At 50.3% G+C, this 19699-nt stretch overlaps 7 protein-coding genes across 7 annotated transcripts; 4 read left to right on the top strand and 3 right to left on the bottom strand.

Moving 5' to 3' along the window:
• Positions 1–339: 339 nt before the first annotated feature.
• Positions 340–1899, bottom strand: COL26b_011329 (uncharacterized protein; the record flags this gene model as incomplete). Its single annotated transcript, XM_053184000.1, has 1 exon — positions 340–1899. One exon carries the CDS (start codon positions 1897–1899, stop codon positions 340–342), a length of 1560 nt encoding a protein of 519 aa, XP_053032080.1.
• A 1252-nt stretch (positions 1900–3151) lies between these two features.
• On the bottom strand, positions 3152–3807 carry COL26b_011328 (uncharacterized protein; the record flags this gene model as incomplete). Its single annotated transcript, XM_053183999.1, has 3 exons — positions 3152–3230; positions 3330–3484; positions 3565–3807. The coding sequence occupies 3 exons, from the start codon at positions 3805–3807 to the stop codon at positions 3152–3154; spliced, it is 477 nt and encodes a 158-aa protein (XP_053032079.1).
• Positions 3808–4993: 1186 nt separating this feature from the next.
• On the top strand, positions 4994–5662 carry COL26b_011327 (uncharacterized protein; the record flags this gene model as incomplete). The annotated part of the gene is made up of 2 exons (XM_053183998.1): positions 4994–5185; positions 5315–5662. The coding sequence occupies 2 exons, from the start codon at positions 4994–4996 to the stop codon at positions 5660–5662; spliced, it is 540 nt and encodes a 179-aa protein (XP_053032078.1).
• Positions 5663–6450: 788 nt separating this feature from the next.
• Positions 6451–6729, top strand: COL26b_011326 (uncharacterized protein; the record flags this gene model as incomplete). Its single annotated transcript, XM_053183997.1, has 1 exon — positions 6451–6729. The coding sequence occupies one exon, from the start codon at positions 6451–6453 to the stop codon at positions 6727–6729; it is 279 nt and encodes a 92-aa protein (XP_053032077.1).
• Positions 6730–8142: 1413 nt separating this feature from the next.
• Positions 8143–9288, bottom strand: COL26b_011325 (uncharacterized protein; the record flags this gene model as incomplete). Its single annotated transcript, XM_053183996.1, is given in 2 exon segments — positions 8143–8216; positions 8235–9288. 2 exon segments carry the CDS (start codon positions 9286–9288, stop codon positions 8143–8145), a joined length of 1128 nt encoding a protein of 375 aa, XP_053032076.1.
• Positions 9289–10243: 955 nt separating this feature from the next.
• COL26b_011324 (uncharacterized protein) lies at positions 10244–12103 on the top strand (the record flags this gene model as incomplete). Its single annotated transcript, XM_053183995.1, has 4 exons — positions 10244–10490; positions 10596–11693; positions 11756–11947; positions 12063–12103. 4 exons carry the CDS (start codon positions 10244–10246, stop codon positions 12101–12103), a joined length of 1578 nt encoding a protein of 525 aa, XP_053032075.1.
• A 7155-nt stretch (positions 12104–19258) lies between these two features.
• Positions 19259–19531, top strand: COL26b_011323 (uncharacterized protein; the record flags this gene model as incomplete). Its single annotated transcript, XM_053183994.1, has 2 exons — positions 19259–19382; positions 19449–19531. The coding sequence occupies 2 exons, from the start codon at positions 19259–19261 to the stop codon at positions 19529–19531; spliced, it is 207 nt and encodes a 68-aa protein (XP_053032074.1).
• Between the last annotated feature and the right edge of the window lie 168 nt (positions 19532–19699).

The raw sequence follows: 19699 nt of genomic DNA, 5'->3' as shown, positions 1-19699 counted from the left end.
GGTATTGTTCGAAGTCCCCATGGCCTGATCGGGCTGCTAGGAGATGATGAAGGACAGCCCTCGGTTTGCGAAGTTGGAGCAAACAGAGCCGTGTTGGATGGGCAAGAAAGAAAGCTGAGAAACAAACGTTGCAAGAGAGGAAGACACAAGAAAGCCCAAGCCATTACCTCCTTCCCTTCTAACTTTTTCCTTCGCAGTTTGCCGGCTGGAGGAGCACCTTTTCGGTACATCGGCTTACATGCGTGCGTTATGCGGCTGGAAATCCACGCTCTACAGAAATGTTCCGATTAACCTCAACACCGTCTAAATTGCATATTTATGATCTAATTAATGATGCTGTTAGAATGTCACTTCATCCGTTGCATCTCTTACACTTTTCATCGCCTTTCTCAAACCCTTTTGATCCTCAGCACCCACCGCTACGTCGGCCAAGCTGACGCCGGTGTCTGGGTCTTCGTACCAACTGATGATGCACATCTGCCCACTCAAAAATTCCTCCTTGAACTCACTGATAAACTCCGCCCGTGTCTTCTTTGAACTGATGGAGAATGAGGACCCACTCCAGAAGCCACGGCTGGTAAAGTGACCTTGAAGGAGAGGGAGGCACAGAGACCCGGATGTCCTAATGTTGAGATCAACAACGTGGAAATGGGAAAAGTCTTCTTCCTGTCTTGAACCGTTTGCTGTGTGGCCGTTTGGCTTTTGTCCGTTTGTCGTTGGTGCCGTTTCAAGAACGTCAGCCCCAGCGGGCCCAACGTAACCATGGCTCCTTAGCCAAACGGCAATCTTCTTGACTAGAACGCCAAACTTCCTCTTCAACTCATCCTGTCGAGCATAGTCGATCGTGCTACCAATCCAGGCCTTGTCGTCATCAATCATTTGCTCCGAAGCCGCGAGAAAAACAGGGTCGCTCCCGTCGTCAGTGACGAAAAACGTCAGACCATAATCTCCAATGGGGTTCTCAACCAGGTCCGAGAGGACAAGCGCTGCAGGGCGCAGGTGGACGTTGGAATCTGTGACTGAAGACATGAGCTTGCGAAGGATCCCGTCCCTGAAATCCTGCACGACCTTTTCTCGGTCTTCCTCGGTGTTGATGATGTAGGTGCCCGCCCCACCAAACGTTTGTTGGTTCTTGAGCACGAACGGGAGGGGATGCGCCTTGAGGTCGGCAAAGATCTTTTCGCTCTGCTTCTCAAACCATTCGCCTCGAGCACCCGAGCAGGCTTGAGGAATGACGAACTCAGCCGTGTCGCCTTTGCATAGCGTGCAGCACAGACGCGCCTCTCCTGCAAGTCCATCAAGCTCCACAATCTTCGACTTCGGTGTCGGCAGCCCAGACTCGGCCAGGGCGGCTTTTGAGTTGAGAAACCAGTGTGTCTCGGGCGGGACAATCAGGTCATAGTCTTCCAAGCCATCTAGAACCAACTTGTACGCAATCAGGTCGATGCCAGCGTCCTTGATGGGAATCTTTGATGGGCCGGGGCAGAAAATGAGATCTGGCTGCTGGTTCTTGGCGAGAACTGAGATGGTTTTGTGGGCTTCATCCTTGTCATGAGCCTTTTGCTTCTCCGTCTCATCGATGTTGAAGAGGACAACAGCCGTGTCGCCGCTGATGAAGGCGTCGCGCTGCGGTATCAATGATAGGTACTTGACGGCCAGTTCCTGCTGCTGCTTCTTGTCCCCGGTGTGGCCGTTGGCTGATCCATCTTTTGGGATCGAGTTGAAAGGGCTGTCCTGATACAAATATTTCGCATTTCGAGGAACGTTGGCGCTAAGCTCGGAGGCGGAGTTGATTCCGCAGAGAACTTGCGCTATCGTTTTGTTCGCATTCTTTGGGCTCGCTCGCCGGTAGAGGTCGGCGAGCGTGGTGTCGAGTGTTATTGTCGGCAGGTTCGTCATTTTCGTCTTGTTCTTCTCGAGACTATGTGACTGAGGGACTGTTCACAAAAGAGAACCGCGACTCTAATAAGTTCAGGTGTTGTTCAAGGGAAGTCAACCCACAGGCGCATGTGGATCTCGCTTGATCTCACAGGCAAGGGGTAATTAACGCGTACGCGACAGCACCTCAAGCTCCCTGATGTGGCTGCGCTACGATCGACGTGACCTCTATCTCGCAGAATGATTGGTCACTAGCGCAGATCCTCCTGACATTATGGAGCAGTTCATCCGTCGGAAAGATGACGCCTCAGCGCCCAGGAGCGCAAATCCTGTTCGACATATTGATGTCATTGTTCGAAGCCACGTTCGCAGGGGGCGGGTCGGGATTCGCTTCGTTTACAGGGCAGACAGGGGCACAAGAACTGGTCGTGCGTTGCAGCACCAACATGGGTCACATGTAAGACGTTTGACGTCGGCTTCAGAGCGTTAGAGTCGCTCGTTTTCTCCAAGGCAAATGGAACGTTCTTGGGTGAACATCGGCTGGCAATGTTACCTAGATTGCGGCTGCTAGGCTAAGCTAGATCCTGCGCGCCGATGTTGCAGCTCTATTAAGGCGGCTCTTGGCAAAGTTGCATCATTAGCCCAGTCAATAGCGCATACCCCAGTCGCAGAGTAGCCGCGGCATGCCAGACTCTGGTCAGCAATACGTCATCCCGTGAGACAGCACATCGGTGGAACATTTTGTATTTTGACATTGGACGGGTTTAGCTTACCTTATGCTTGGTTCGGGGAGCGTTTTCTCCGGCGAATAGGCGCCGTTAGCTTTGATGGGATGCCTTTCATCATTCAGAGCCAAGCGTTTTCGTGATTATTCTATTCAATCTGAACCTCCTCCGCACAATCATCAGATAAAGTGCCTGCCACCAGCTGAATGCTTATGGAATCACATCTCTTCTGAATTATCATGAAGTTAAGGCTGTTGATCTCCGAAAAACAACTACTTAAATCTCCTGATAGTCTGTCAAACAATCGAAACGCGTTTTTCTTTTCTTCTTTCGCGTCTAGCTTCCCTGGTGCAATATGTACCTAGTCAGTATAGAATAATTCTTTCAGCCCCTTGTGGATTGGATCTTGCCATTCTTGGTCGCCAACTCGTTCAAGCTATCGAAAGCCCGGCTGGGGCCGCGTTGTGGTATTTGACAACAACCCTGACGCATCATGCTGCCGCTTAGACACCCAGCAGGTGGATCCACATCTCGCTGTTTGTAATGCATCATTCGCTTCCCTTCACCGTGTTATCGGCACGCCAGCAGCTGTCGAAAATGAGACCTCCCGTACGAGCAACATCGTGACTATGGAAGTATCAGTCAGTAATTCTTACGATGAAGAAAGTAGTTGAGGGGCAATGGGATATGAAGAAAGTCCCGCCCCACTAAAGGTTTGCCGCTTACCAGTTTGCTGACAATGGGTTGGTGTCGCGCTTGCTGGCCGCAAGCTGGGCACCACCGATGCGGCACATCTGAATGTCGAATGTACTCAAGCCGCACTGGACACCCTGGGCGCCCTTCCTGGCGAGATCGTCCAGGCACGCCGCAGCATCTCCAGCCTGCAAACAACGCCATCACGTCAGCATGAAACTTAGATCAGGCTATAATGCTCTGCTGGAGGTCATATAGGAATTCATACCGGAGCATCCTTGAACAGGTCCTGGCAGAAGGCTCTCTTAGTGAGACCGCCGGCAGAGGTGACGATATCAGCAGCGTTAGCTGCCGTAACTGCCTCTTCGGGGCTCAGAGCTGTGTCAGGGTTGGCGATGATATCTTCAACCCATTGCGCAAAGGAGAAGGTCGTGTGGGATGTGGGGGCTGGTGCGGCCGTGGTAGTAATAGCTAGAGCTAGAGCGACCATAGAGGCGGTGAATTTGACCATTTTGACGGGGTTATGGATCATTTGAATGGGCTTATATCGAATGATCAATGTCGTTTTGAGAGCAGCTTCTCGAGTAGATGCTGAGAAAGCCATTCTGAAGTGAAGAGACGGCGCGTTGAAGTACTTTGCGTGATTGTGCCTGACAGGTAGGTATGCGTAAACAAAACTCACAACACTGCTCAAGCCAGACAATGCAGTATATTGACTGGCGCAAAGGAAGCATACTTGCCGGAGCATCCTTTCCAGTTCTGGATCAAGCCATCTATTTCCGCTGTTGCATTGACTGTTCTGATTAGTCTGCCTTACACATTTGGCGGGTCGATGTACCCAATAGATCTCACGTCAGACTGCGGGTAGCGCAGCCTGATGGCATTGAGTTGACATTTCCGTCTTGGAATCTTTCTATCGTCCAATCAGGAGTTGCAATATCGTATTGTGAGTGGTCTATTGGGAATCCAAGCCTATATACCATGTCAGCCAGCGAACAAGTGTCTCCGTAGGACTTGACACCAGACCTTGGCAGTCCAGCCTTGTTAACGTTGCATCCTCATGTTGCAGTCTTGTCGGGACCCTCTCCGGCGGGCACTCATCTTCGCTATTCGTTGGCGCTTTGATAATGACTATGTGGACTCCTAGAAACAAGAAGAACGAACAAGGTTAGCTAGAGCCTGATTGGGCTATGCACCCTCCCATCGGGGTTGCAAGTCCAACTTGAGTGGTCAGCCAGTGCCTGCGGCTGGTGGCGGGCTCTCAACTGCGATGTTACAGCCAAAAAGAATTTGGAGTCAGGCAACACGACACTCAGTTGCGAACTTGGCGCCCCGCAGTCATGCATTTACATGAGGTAGACGACAACAAATATTACTTTCCCAGAATGGAAGGTGAATCACTGTTGCAATTTTAGAATGGCGTCAAATCATATTTGGTAGGTTAGTAAGCTCATGTACATGTACATCAATATCTTCAAAACTTGTCTAATCAGTGAAGCATATTTCTGCCACTGTGAACCATTGAAACACCCATCATGGCATTCAATGAAACGAATTCAACCATGATCAGAGGCGTCTTTTGGTTCGTCCAGCCTTATAATATGTCTTTGATCTACCTACCCGTACCCGCTATCGTGAAGTAAACAGATGCTGTGGCCCGGATCGCCTCTTCCGCCATCTGCGGGTCCGATCTCCACATGTATCACGTATTTGGTGGCTCTCCCCATGGATTCGGGCACGAAGCCGTGGGCTACACCTCAAGTATCGGAGATTCTGTGACATCTCTATCCGTCGACGAATATTTTATTGTCCCGGATAACACGGACGATGGCAAGTGGGATCGTACTCACCCTCCGGCGTTGGTAACCCAACTTACGGCGGCCTGCAAGGTAAGTTTGCATCCGCACAAATTAAACTTGCGGAACACCAGACATGTCATCTTTTGGAAAGATCTGCCAAAGCTAACCATACTTGCCTTCTTTCAAGCTGAATACGCGAGAGTCCGTCTTGCCGACCAGTCAGTCATTCCCATTCCCATCAACTCCACCAACACCACCGTCAAGCTCGCCTATCTCATGATAGCGGATGTGTTCACAACCGGATGGCATGCACTTACATACTCCGGATTCCAAGCTGAAGACATATTTGCGATCTTCGGCGCCGGTCCCGCTGGCCCCTTGTCCGCTTACTCTGCCAAGCTGCGCGGTGCTTCCAGAGTGTATGTTGTTGATCGCATCGATAGCCGGCTTGAGCAAGCCCAGTCTATTGGTGCCACTCCCATCAACTGCTCTCAGGATGATCCTGTCGGGGCAATCCTTAGATATGAATCGGAGGGCGTCACTCGCAGCGTTGACTATGTAGTCTAGGAATCTGTCAATGCTACTGGAGAACCCCACAATGGGATTGTGCTAGAAAACATGGTCCTAATTCCCACAGACTAGTACTCCTATGCCAATTACGCCAAGTGGAATGTTGAGTTAATGATACAAGGTCGCTGAAGTGAGTGTTCATTCACAACTTTGCATTCGACCACCCGCGACAGGCCGAATGATGCTACCATGCGACATTGGCTCAATGAGGGCCCCTCTGTCAGATATCTTGTGAATTGCGGCACAGCACTTAGGTTCGCCACGAGCTGATGTGGCCTGCACCAACAGACCAACAAACCAACAGAATAAGGAAGGTGATAACTTCAAAGAGTTTAGCCTCAAGTATGAATGGTACCATCCTTGAGTCTGGACCTTCAGCCCAGAGTACTTATTTGGCTGCGAAGCCGGTCGTTCCTCTCGATTCTCTCGAGAAGCAATCACCTCAAACTCTCAACTTCCATCCGCACCCACAGGAAGCCCCAACTCAATATAACATGGACAGCGAGAACGTTCCACCTCCTCCCTACGTTGCAGACACTGCTACGCAACCAATCAATCGACCCCCACCTTTTCCATCGCCTTCGGAAGTAACGGCACATTTTATCAACCTTATCCCAGGATCGGCACCATTCACCTTCGCTTACCCTGAGCCCTCGGCATTGTGGCTAAGTCGCGATATCCAACATGAAGACTGGGCCGCTTTTACTTCAAACCTCGTCAGAGCCGGACGTGCTGGTACCACCGGCGGCGCACCCCTTCCAGCGGATTCGAAAGGACAGCAGCCAATGTCGGCTGCGCAAAGTCCTGAATACGAGGAGCAAATCGGCCGCATACGCGAAGAGCTCGCTCGATGGAACGAAACATTCTTCAAGCCTCGAGGAATGAAAGTCGTCTCAGGCGAGGATTATTGTGCAGAGACACAGCCATCGTCCTCCCAGGCCCAAAGTGGCAGCTCCGGAGGTGGTGCCGACAAGCGGTGGAAATTTGGGCCGGACAAATTCGGCTTCCAAATCGGAGGCGCCCTGTTGGGTATTGACATGTCGAAACCCGCCAAGGACAAGTGAACCTCACCTGAGGTAGGTTGCGTCCTACGTCCAAATACACATGATAGGCATAGTTACTGACATATGAATACTAGAGCTGGTAGTCACGAGGAGGGAAATGTTAAGTTCAGTTCATTTTAAAAATACAGTCCACTCAAAGGCGCAATTAAGTCTACTTGTCAACTAAAACATACGCCTGGTTAACGACTAAAGCTTGTCATGCTTCTCTGTGACCTTTACTGATCAAATGAGATATTCTTCAAACGTTTGACATGTAAACAGTCAGAATTGCGCCATAAGCAGTTGTCACCATCATCATCTCCACGCTGCTGACTCTTGAAAATGCAGACACCAGACATGAGAATGTCACAACACATGCTGCTATGACTCCCAACTGCACCTCTTTACTATTCTGGTACGAAAGTGTCGCCAAAGGGATCACCACGAAGATTCCGACCAACCCGGTCATGAAGAATCGAGAAATCACCTCGGCGATCAAGACGGTATCTTGGTAGGCCTTCTTGCCAAACATACGAGTGTTCTCGACGCTTTCTGTATCCTTTGCCCACCATCTGGAGAGTCGTCGGTACCGTAAGTAATATAAGCACCGCCGCACGAAGCGTTCCATGGGGTCTTTTCGCAGGCGCTGCCCTAGGTCTACTCTAAGAAGGCGGGTGCGGTACATTTGGTGGGCCGTTCGATCTTTTCTCAGACTTGCGTGATGTTCATCATCGATCAAAGATGATGTTTCCATGCCCATGATGTTATGAAATGCAACAAGTGCCTCATCTGTATTTCTATGAGCTTCTGGAAATGAGGTCCCTCGTAGAGTGACTGCAAAGTCGCACTTACCATATTGCCTCAGAAAGTCGCGAAGCTTAGTGACCAGTTCTTGATTTATGATCTTGGTTGGTTCTGGTGCTGATGACACGCCGCTCCATCTGGAATCTATGCCAAGACGTGCGCGTGAGGGCGGAACTTCGGCCAGACTCTTTCCTGCCTGGTAAACTAGACGATTGAGTTCAGATATCTCACCTTCGAGGAATCGAAGGTTCAGTAAGTGAATCGTTCTGAAGTGGCTGAATCCATACAGTGTGACATCTTCATCTGCGGTGCTGCTTTCCCAGTGAGCGCGGAACTGCTCTTGCAGAGCGTCGGTGTCCAATTCCTCCATTCGTATCACGAGCTGCACCCAGGAAGAATTTCCGAGATAAAAACACGACTGCAATTGGAAAATCCAGTATCGAAGGCAACGGTAGATATATGTGGCGCTGCCAGTCTGCCTTGCCTTGAATTCTGCCTAACTACCCCGCGGTCCGGGTTCATATGCAGAGAAACACCATACGACGAATGAAATGTAGCCGACACCAAAAGATAAGACGTCCATGCCCAATTCGAACCGGTCGCCAACGATTGTTGAGTACGGCTGCTCACTCACCACTTGTTATCGAAAGCACTACCATCCACGTAGTTCACCATTTCAGTCACCCAGCCCAGCGTCTCCCGCCCTTCGCCAAATTTCATACCTTTGCTCATGACCTTCCTGTAGTTTTCCCCGGGGTTCACTTTACCGAGAACGTATGGTCTCTGAGTCTCTACTCGCTCTGGAACTGGTATGCTCCGGCCAACAAGAGCTTCCATTCCTTGCCATGCAAAGGTTACGGCTTCCTTTGCACCACCAGGTATACCAGCATCATCCAACATGAACATCTTGACCCCGGGAAGGTGTTCTTTCATGTAATCTGTGATGTTGGGATTGTACGCCCCTCCACCACACATAAATACCTCGTCAACCTGCTTCCCCTCTGGACCATACCGGCTCCAATGGTCCACTATCGCCTGAGAAGTTATTCTAGTGACAGTAGCAACTACATCATCGGCAGACAGTCCAAGAGCCTCGGCGTCGCGTATAAGGTCGTCTGCCAAGGTGTCGCGGAACACTTCGCGTCCCGTTGTCTTCGGCGGGTCCCATGAAAAGTAAGGAACATCTGTGATGAACTTGTCAACGAGACCCTGACACACTGTTCCGCGCTTGCCCATCACTCCATCCTTGTCGTATTCCATTCTACCATTCGTATAGTGCCTCACAACCGCATCAATGAGTGCATTGCCCGGACCGGTGTCAAAGTCGTACGCATGATCCGGCCCCTCAGGTGGAATGAAGCACACATTCGCAATACCGCCAATATTTTGGCATGCGCGAAGCTTTCCGGGATGATGCAGCAATAGTGCGTCAAAGAAGGCAATGAGGGGGGCGCCCTGACGCCCAGCAGACTGATCCGATACACGGAAGTCAGTCACGGTGGTGATTCCAGTGCGTGAGGCTATGATGGTGCCCTCTGCCATTGTGAGGGCAGACTTTGGAACGCCCTCTTCCGGCATAGAAGCCAGCCAAATTGTTTGTCCATGAGATCCGATCGCGTCGATGGACTTAATGTCAACTTCGCTATCGTCACAGAAGTTCTTGGCGGCCGCAGCGAAAACCTCCCCTAGAGAAACGTTGACTTCTGACAATTCGGACGCCGAGGTTCTATCGTGTTTGATGATGTTGAGGACTCGCTTCTTGATTTTGAGATCCATGGGAATTTCCCCATATTTGAGAAGGGAAAAGTGCATTGGCGATTCTGTTGTTTCTTGTCGAAACTGACAAAGAGCGCAGTCGATGCCATCCTGAAAGAAATTTAGCTTTCGACTAGACATCGAGATCAAACATCTTAGACGACTTGATGCTCTATAGATCATGTTTCACGTACCATCGATGTGCCGCTATTCATCCCCAAGACTTTCAAGTCCAGCGGTTGACCCCTTGAAGGGCCATTCGTGATCTTGTTTTCGGCTGACATGTCAAATTGTCAAAACGATATTCAGGAGCTTGTAAAGATGGTCAACGACTCAATTAGCTACAGCAGACAAAGAAGGTTCGCTCGAAACCTTGACTTCGACAGCATTGGCTTGGTCCTTATGTATTGCTTCCCAATGGTCATCAGCGCCCAAAATCAGGCTGATGCGGGGTCAGCTTGTACACATCAATGCTAACTAAGGCTCGACTGGACGTAAGGGCCTGCCCACGCTGCAGCTGTACATCACGGCTCGGTGGAGAAACGGGGAAGCGGTTACACGGCTAAGCGGCTAAGCGTCTACACGGGGTTCTTCGGCTACATGGTTAAGCGGAACTCCCATAGTAATCACTTGGCAATGCACGCTTCTCAATCCACTAGGCACGCACGACAATGGGCACGTGGTTGTAGAATCCGGGGTTTAATTGCGGGGGGTTCTGTAGGTAGGTTTGGAGAAACGTCGGTACTTGAACAAACAGAGGACTTCGTTGCCCACGCCTAAAGCCGACTGCAACGGAAGAACAAGTATCTTTGGCTTCTCCCACGTTCTCAGCGAAACTTCTATCTAAACCACCACTCGAGGTGTGCAATCGCAATCATTTTGCACAGCCGCAGTCATAGATCATAGGTTGGGCGCCTTTGAGCCACATCGTTGTTGATTTGCGACGTACATCACGAACAATACATTTATCACCAACATGAACTACACCACCTGGTGGAAGCGCCTTTCGGCCAACCAGCTAAACATTGCTATCCAAGCCTTCTCGCTCATCAGCATATTCTTCGAGGGTTATGACCAAGGCGTCATGGGAGGCGTCAATGCCTCGCCTCGATATGTTGAAGAGGTCGGAATCGGAATGGCTGATGGCACTGTCACAGATACTGTCCATCAAGGAGGCATCGTTTCAGTTTATTATCTCGGCTGCATTTTCGGATGCTTTGTTGGTGGGTGGGCGGCAGATCGAATTGGTCGCATCAATGGGTATTCCATCCCATCTATTCTGCTGTCTCCTACATGTACACGCTAACGTCTGTCGAGTCTTTTCATAGGATGCACATTCTCTCTTATTGGAGGAGCTCTTCAAGCCGCAACGCAATCCAGCGACTTCATCATCGTTGCCCGCGTCATCACAGGTATCGGAACGGGGGCTCTAACTGGTATTACACCAGTAATGGTTGCGGAAACATCGACAGCGGAACATCGTGGGGGCTTCCTCGGTTACGTCTTTATTGCAAATTACCTCGGTATCTCCGTTGCGTACTGGTTGTCATTCGGCCTTGCTTTCGTTGATGGGGGAAACTCTGACGTCCGATGGCGTTTCCTTCTGGCCTTCCAGTGCTTCCCGGCCCTGCTCCTCTTGCTCGGTATCAAGATGTTGCCTGATACCCCTCGGTATCTTGCATCGGCTGGCAGATTTGACGACGCTCGTGAAGTCATTGAGCATGTTCGTGGAGGATTCGGCCCTGACGTTGAAAGAGAGTACCTTGAGATCAAGGCCGTCGCCGAAGAAAGTACAAAATCTTCACCTATTGAGTTTGTGAAGATACTTTCAGGAAACGGCTCAAAGCCTGGATTCAATCTAGGCCAGCGCGCCTGGCTTTGCCTGCTCCTGCAGATCATGGCATCTTGGACCGGAATCACGGCCGTGACGGCGTACTCGCCGGTTCTACTGTCACAAGCCGGATACACCGAGTTAACTCAAAACGGTCTTGCCGGTGGCCTGAACACGGTTGGCATCGTGGGGACCATAATCAGCGCCCAGATCGTCGATCGCCTCGGGCGGAGAAAGTGCTTAATGGGCGGTGCCTTCTGCCTCTTCACAGTCAATCTCATTGCAGGGTCTCTGTACGAAGGGTCTCGTTCAAACCCTGACAAAGCTGCACAGTTTGCTCCTGCCGCTGTAGCCATGCTATTTCTGTTCAATCTTTCATATGCCGCCACGTGGGGGACAGTGGCGTTCCTTATCCCAACAGAGGTTTGGTCTTCTGACCTGCGTGCACAAGGTAATGGGTTCGGGATCACTGGATGGGCCATTGGAGTCGGCATGACAACTCTGGTGAATCCCATCATGTTCGACGTTTTGGAAAACCGCACCTACTTCCTGTTTGCCGGCTTGAATCTTGTCTGGATACCCATTGTCTATTTGTGTAAGAGAACCCCCCCCCCCGGACATAATGCCTGATATTGGCCGGATACTGACCTACTTTAGTCTACCCCGAAACCTCCGGCCGTTCACTCGAGTCGATAGATGCCCTCTTTGCTGCGAACAGTGTGTTCACTTGGAATATGGAGCGTAATTACAAGGCCCACAGCGATGTTCTCGCTAACCGCGGACATGGCAAAGAGGGGAATGTCTTCGCCGATGCTAGGAACGTTGAAGATGCGGACTTCAAGCCCTCAGGTCAACACGTATTGCACAAAATGAATGCGTTAGAAAGCACATGCGGATGATAGCCATGTGTTTGTTCCTTGGGAATTGGGCCACTTCGGCGGTGTGTTTACATATCACTTGATAGTTCGAGACAGTAAGGTATCATCACGTGAAGTCATGGAGTAGATCTACTGGCTAAGATGCTTTTTCATGGCTGTCATTACTGTTTGACTTCCCTATTATTCTTATCTTCTCCACCAGGCCAGATCTGGGATCCACCTAGATGCCAAATCCAAATCAAGTGTCTGTCTTTTCGCTTGTTATTTCACATATTGATTTCAGCTTTTAACTTTGGTCGTCGAAGTACGGAAACTGACTCTGATACATGTTCAGACTCCAGTCCCAGTCACTTAACAGGTCGTCAGGGATCTGAAATAGTGGTGACATCTCAGAACTATCTGGCAGCCCAATGATCGTCGTTTCTGTGTTAGTGTCTGCAGGCATCGCTTCCGTAAACCCGTCCGCAGCCGAGTTGTTTCTTTGCCCAGAAGTTCTCCCTGCGGTATATTGCCGCGACAACATGTAATCGTCGATGGTATCAACCTGTTGTCGGAGCTTTTGACCCGCACCTGCCCGTTGTTGCAGGAATGACTCGAGGCCCTCAAGCAGATCAGCCATGGAGAGAAGCAAACTTCTGACGCGTTGATATGAGCTCTCCGAAAGCGGACCTTCCATGACGGAACCGAGGATGTTTCCGATCGAACCGATGTGGTATACGAGAGGAGTACTAATAGCGCGCTGGAAGGTCTTCGGAACTTGGTGGAACGCTGTCAACACCTCGTTGACAACGGAGCATTTCTTATCCAGACCGATATCACCTTCCAGGGACAGCAACGCCATGCGCAGAAGTGCAAGCGTTGCTTGGATGTTTGCTGCCTGAAAGCCGTATATGTCCTTTTCGGCGACACCGCTCGCCAGACCGAATTCTTTGAAGCGATGGTGCAGACCGCAATGGAGACTGTTCACTCGCTCTTGTAGTCGGTGCGTCTCCAAGCTTGAGTGGCAGTCTCCGAATAGATTGAAGCGAGAGTGCCGCGTTCTCAGTTTGCAGAGTACGTGCTCCAATATGCGGTAGAGATCTGTGGTGAAATTCCACCCTTCGATCCAATCTGGGTTGCCTGCTGATGAAAATCCAGACTGATCACCTTCAGGATACTCGACTCTTGAGTGAGCCTCCTGGAAATGAACGCAGCCATCCCAAACGATTGACGTGAATACGTCGAGCGTGTAAATGGACCAGTACTATTACAATCTTAGCCACTAAAATGTCTGCCAAGCAGATGGGTCAACAAAACTTACTAACCGCCGTCTCTCCTCTTTTTCAACCCTACATAGGCTTGCTGGCCAAGACGACTCTTCATGCCAACCCCATGTTGTGACCATCGTAAAGTAATAGCCAATGTACATGCGCATTACTTTGATCTTGCCATCTTGAAGGCTTGCGAGAGCTAAAAGCGCGCAGGCTCGTAAGGTATCGAAACTTTGACTGTGCGAGAAGTCGGATGGCAAATTATCATGCGCAGCTTCGAACAAAGTTTCTGGCGTTATTGCTGTTGAGTTTCCCAAACGCTCCCTCGGGAAGACCAGCGCGCCATCACGCACGCGAGCTGAGGCCAAGGCGCAGGCAGCCATGATCGTACAGAAGAAATCGCGGTTTCGGGTGTGCTCTTCAGCAGCCATCCGCTCCTCAAGATTCTTCCGATCGAAGAAAGGAAAGCTCTAATTCTGAGCTCGATGATTCCATCAGAATGACAGCCCATCGAGTAGACTCACATAGGGTAGACTGTTTCGAAATAAATTCCGAGCAATTCTTTGATTAGAGTGGTTGACACTGAAGCAAATGCACACCAGGCTGGAGCTAGCGTGCCTGTGGGGAGTTTTCCACGTCCGATATCTGTTCTGTAGCGTGATGGCTTAATGACGGGGTCGTGAGACACAGGCTCTGAAGGACCATCACTCTGAGGCTCCCGATTTGAGGGGACAATAGTCGCCGCTATGCTGGAGTTTGCTTCTGTATGCTCGGGATCTGTAGTGGATTTCGGTTCATTTACCGTGCGCCCAACGCGCTCCAATCCGCCCACATTGCCCCTTTTCGATGGGCGGGACAACTGGCATTCAATTCCAAAATCGACGCAGTTCTGACATTGGCTCGGGGCTGCTTCGCTTCTGCGGCACTTGATCCTGCGTCTATGGCAATAGTCACCTGCAATAACCTATCAGCCACATCTACATTGCAAATATCATACGCCTGGGCACCGCCCGAAGTGGAAAAGGGTTCGGCGTACAGGCCTTCGTGGAGCGAAGTTGACGTTTTTGGCGTGGTTCAGGCATTGCAAAGACGCTGGGAAACGTGGGACGAGTATTTCGTTGAGCAAGAGCCGCGAGATTACCATCCGATAGAGCATAATGGTGATAGATTAGACGGCAACTGAGCTTGTGAAGAGGAGGTAAAGCGTGGGGGAACTGTGTGGTTTGGAGTAGCGCGGCTAAGCCACAGTGGCTGTGCTTTCCATACAGGAAGTCTCCTGGTGGCTTGGAGTTCTTGTGTTTGTGAAGGGTTGATCGTTGGGTACCTACATGCAACTTACCGTGTCAATAGAATGATCACTCTGGCTGAAAAGTAGCCAAAGGGCCATAGGCTTGACCATCGCTTGCAGGAACAAAGTCACGTAGCCCCGCTCAAATCGGGTGTATGCAGTCACCAGGCTGGATCCCATTCCTCCTGGAAGAGCCGCTGTGTCACTTCTCCCCTGGTCGTACTCACATGGTTCGGAGGGATGTAGATCCGATGGCTGCTGACGCACCACCTCTCGTTCGGCAATCACCAGGCAAGGCTCTGACCTTTCTGTCCCTCCCTCGGGAAGTTTTCCCGTGCTTATCTATCGCCGAGAACCGAAAATAGTCCATCTCAAATCCTTTCTTCTTGTTGATGCCCCGTCCAGACTTTCTAGAGACTGATGCGCAATGTCCGACCCAGGTATTTACACCATTGGTTGGATCTGCGCCATCACGACAGAGTTTGTCGCTGCCAGAGCATTCTTGGATGAACAGCATGACGCCCCACTATCAATCTCGCAGCATGATAATAATAGCTATTCCCTTGGTCGTATGGAAAGGCACAATGTGGCCATCGCAGCTCTGCCCAAGTCGGAATATGGCACCACAGCCGCAGCTACCGTCGCGAGAGATATGATCCACAGTTTCCCGAATCTCAAGGTTAGGCTTATGGTTGGGATAGGGGGTGGCGCTCCGAGCAAAACGCACGACATTCGTCTTGGTGATATTGTCGTAGGGACTCGCGACATAAACGCAGGTAAAGGAGGCGTGGTGCAGTACGACTATGGCAAGACGATACAAGACCGGGAATTTTCGATGACGGGAAGTTTGAAGCAGCCTCCGCAGTCATTGCTGACGGCAGTCAGCAGCCTTGAAGCCCGGCATATGATGGAGGGCCACGACATCAACGGCAAGATTGAAAGAGTACTAGAGAAGTATCCTCCTTTGAAGAGGAGTCATCGCCGGCCCCCCGTCACCTCCGACAGGCTCTATCTGCCGCACATCACGCATCCTCAGATAGACTTCTCAAACGAGTGCAGTGCGGTCTGTGGAGGAGAACAATCCCAAGTGGTAATGCGAGCTGAGAGAGGCGTTGAAGATGACAACCCTGCCGTCCATTATGGCCTCATCGCGTCCGGGAACAGGCTGATGAAGGATGCCAACATAAGGGACCAACTATCGAAACAGACAGGAGCGCTCTGTTTTGAGATGGAGGTAGCCGGTTTGATGAATCATTTTCCCTGTCTAGTTATTCGGGGGATCTGCGACTATTCAGATACCCACAAGAATAAGGAATGGCAAGGCTTTGCGGCGATGACGGCAGCGGCTTACACAAGGGATCTTTTGGAGGAAGTCTCAGCTGCGGTTGTCAACAGGGAAGACAACCTTGCAATGGCCATTAAATCTCGTTAGTTTAAAAGCTTCCGGTTTCATCTTTACCGACTATACTGACCCCCCAATAGTGGAAACTTCGCAAAGATGGCAAAAGAAATCTATACAGGAAACAAATCGTACTGCCAGTGACATCAGAACTTCTCAGCGACACACCGATCTTCGGAGGTGGTTGTCCCCCCAAAATTCCTCCACAAACGCAGACAGCGCCAGAATTGTCCGACAGGAAGGCACTGGCTCATGGATATTTGATGAGCCTTCTTTCCAGCTATGGCGGAGCGGTTTGCGCCAACATCTTTGGCTGTATGGACTATCAAAACCGTCCTCAGCACCACGATATTCGATCGCCTCAAGAAGGAAGATGTCCGATGGCTCCTACAGTTCTATTTTGATTTCCGAGATCCCAAGAAACAAACGCTGGATGCTATGCTTCGAGGACTGCTCTACCAACTTCATTTATCCACCGTTGGGACTGTTTCTGGCCTCGATGCCTTGTTCTCTGAGTGTTCGGATGATGATAGTCAACCTGCTTTTGAAAAGCTCTCGAGTTGTTTTCATGATATGCTGAGGAGTGTGGAGAGTGCCGTCATAGTGATGGACGCATTAGACGAATGCGTCACACGATATCCATTGATTCGTTGGATAAGAGATTTGGTGTCTACCGGTGACCTCGGACATATAAAGATGATGCTAACTAGTCGACCGGAGTACGAGTTTGAACATGGGCTCGGGAAAGTTCTGGGGCCGGAGAGTTGCATTCCTCTAAGCAAAACCGCCATCAATTCGGACATCCGGTCGTATGTGGAACAAAGACTTCACAAAGATGCTGGGTTTGAAAAGTGGACAACAGACCCTGGCATCGTCAAATTAGTGTGTGATCAGATTACAAGCAAGGCAGACGGGATGTAAGTGATCTCCACTATGACCACGGCCTATTGAAGAGACAGTCAACTGAACCAGTATTTCAGGTTCAGATGGGCAGCATGCCAACTTCACAGCCTGGAGAACTGCCTTGACCGAGAAGGCATAGAAACCGAGCTTGACTCACTGCCCCGAGATCTCAACGAAACATACGAACGAATACTCAACAACATCTCGCAGACGCTGAAATCCAAAGCGAATCGCCTTCTTCAATTCTTACTGTACTCCAAAACCCCTCTTACATTGGAAAAGGCCGTAGACATCGTCGCCGTTAGGCGGGAATCCTTCGACATCGCAGACAGAATGCCACGGCCTGAGGAAATACAACGAATATGTCCCAGCCTTGTGACATCGGTGGCAAATGGAAAGGGGCGACACAGAACGATTCAACTTCAGCTCGCTCACTCCTCCGTCCAGGAGTTCCTTCTTGGTCATGCAGATGTTGGTTTACAGCCCGCAGCTAGCATCAATCTCACGCGAACTTGCCTAGCTTACTTGAGGGGCATTGCCTTTCACGAAGCGAGCAGAGGCACAGAGATCTTTGGCAAAGGCAAGGGAAAGGGACCGCAGTATATTGGGGAGGAACCCAATTTCCATTTAGGGTTCCATGCGGCAATCAGTTGGATGGACTATGCCAAGAAAGCAGACGAGAAGAAATGCACTGACCTAATTACCACAGCTGCGGACTTTTTGCTTGATCAATACTGTTATACCGCATGGTATCAGCAGTATTGGCCAGCTGAGAGTGTGCAGCATGAAGGCGGCCCGTTGTACTTCGCTTCCAAAAAACGGCCTCCGAAACCTCGTTAGGGAATTGGTTTCTCGAGGTGAAGATGTCAACGCCCACAGTCGGAACGGCCCCCCGATTTTTGCCGCTTCATCAAGTGGCCACACAGATATTGTGGAGTTACTCATTGAGAATGGAGCAGACCTGGATGCCCGAAGCAGCTATTGGGGGCAGACTTCACTCGAAGCGGCCTGCAGAAATGGTTATAAAGCCGTCGCAGATCTTCTCCTGGATGCTGGGGCAGATTGGAGGACCTGGGACAATCAAGCGCATCAGTACGCCGTCAAGCCAGACAGAAAACTGCGTGTCCGGCCTCGGTACATGCAAGTGACTACTCGCGTAGTTGAGGGAAGTTGCCGTGTTGAGCTGGTCCAAGGTTTGAAGAGGAAAAGAGAAGCAGCGTCATCTCAATACTCAAACGATTCTGGGATCGGACGGTTAAGCAATGGATTGATGTCCTTCACCTATGACGAGGAGTACACTACCACTACGTACACTTCAGAAAAAGAGCTTCGCTCTGCGCGCGGTACTAGTTTCTTTCTGGCTAACGGGCGGTACTCTATTTATCGGCCATCCTAGGGATCTAATCAGCCTATTCAGAAATTCACCATGGCGTAAGTCGGCGACATCAGGCCTTCGCGCGCAAATAATTATTATTACTATTGTTCTCCTTATTTGTTGATACCTATCTATATAGATAGCAAAATTTTCTTAGAAACGCTTATATTTATACACTCCTAGTAAGAGTGTCCCCTTTGCCACATAGAAAGAAAATGTAGACAGACTGCTGCGTAATATTAACATAAGAAGAAATGGCATTTTGAGAGCTTCTTAGAACTTAATCTCACTAGTTTATTATAATGCGAGTTAAAACTAAACAACAAGTCAATTTTAAGAGAAAAGTATATCTCAATTCACTCCGCCTGTCTCATTAGCTGCAGCTCAGTAGGCGGTATAATTACGAAGACGCTCCGTCTCTAGTCAAAGTATTTGTGTGATCATTACGTCAATGAAACCGTCCAAAAGTTCTTTTGCCTTCTCATTAAAGTATCTCGTAAGTTCTCACTTCTGGTGGAGAGTCAACTATATGCTTAGGAGCTGAGTAGTGGATCTACCTTGCCCACTCGGGGCTTGCCCACTAACCAGGATGTCTTCTGCCCCTTCTTTAGGCACCGGAATTCACCCTCGTTCCTCATTCGCTCGCTCGCATCAAGTCCCAGCCTCAGCTCGATGTTGTCTTATTATCATGATCAGTTGTCATCAATGCCAAGACGACATCCTGCTCATGAGGGAAATTATTGCCCAAATAGTTTTACAGCTTGCTAGTTAGCCTCCACTAGTGTGCGATGTCGGGCTCTCATCTCGAGCTGCGTCGTGAACTCCAGAATCCTTCGAGAACTTTAGATTATGTTCAGGATTTGCCAAGAAACACAGCCAGAAATGAGGTTTCTATATTCATGATCCAGGTCCAAGCGATCAACCAAAATCAAGTATAAGCAGTACCTATATCCTCTGACTAACATTCATCTATCTTCCTCTATCAGTATCAAACCTTCAAACACTCAACCATCCTCCCACACCCGCATTCTTGTCACCTCACCGACCAATCACACCATCCCACCACCATGCTCTTTTCCAAGACCATCCTCCTCATCGCCGCGGCCATCGTGCCCTCAGTCATGGCAGGCTGCAAAGCCGGGGCCCCCTTCCAAGGCACCTGTCTCAGCTGCACCTCCGACTGCCACGACAGTGAGTTCACCATCACGAAATCAAGCTCAAAATGTGGATCGTATTTCTAACGTTGACATTCCACAGACTACGGCGGCCCTGACCGGCAGTCCGCTCTCCAGCGTTCTGGATGCATGACCGCTTGCCTCATCATGTGCGACGACTGCTAAGCTGCTCACTTACGCTGATGCGATGCGTGAAGGGCAGTGGCTACAACGCACGAGTTGTTCGTAGGGTCTCGGAGGTGGTGGCTAGGGACATTCGAATTGGAGGTTAGAATGGAAGACGACTTAGCCCGGGAATTCCTCTCAATGAAAGTCAGATGTAACCTAGACTCC

Source organism: Colletotrichum chrysophilum (assembly GCF_026319265.1).
Source record: "Colletotrichum chrysophilum strain AFK26 chromosome Unknown scaffold_136, whole genome shotgun sequence".
NCBI lineage: Eukaryota > Fungi > Ascomycota > Sordariomycetes > Glomerellales > Glomerellaceae > Colletotrichum > Colletotrichum chrysophilum.
Note: the sequence above shows the minus strand (reverse complement) of the source record. Positions and strands in the feature narration are given on the sequence as shown.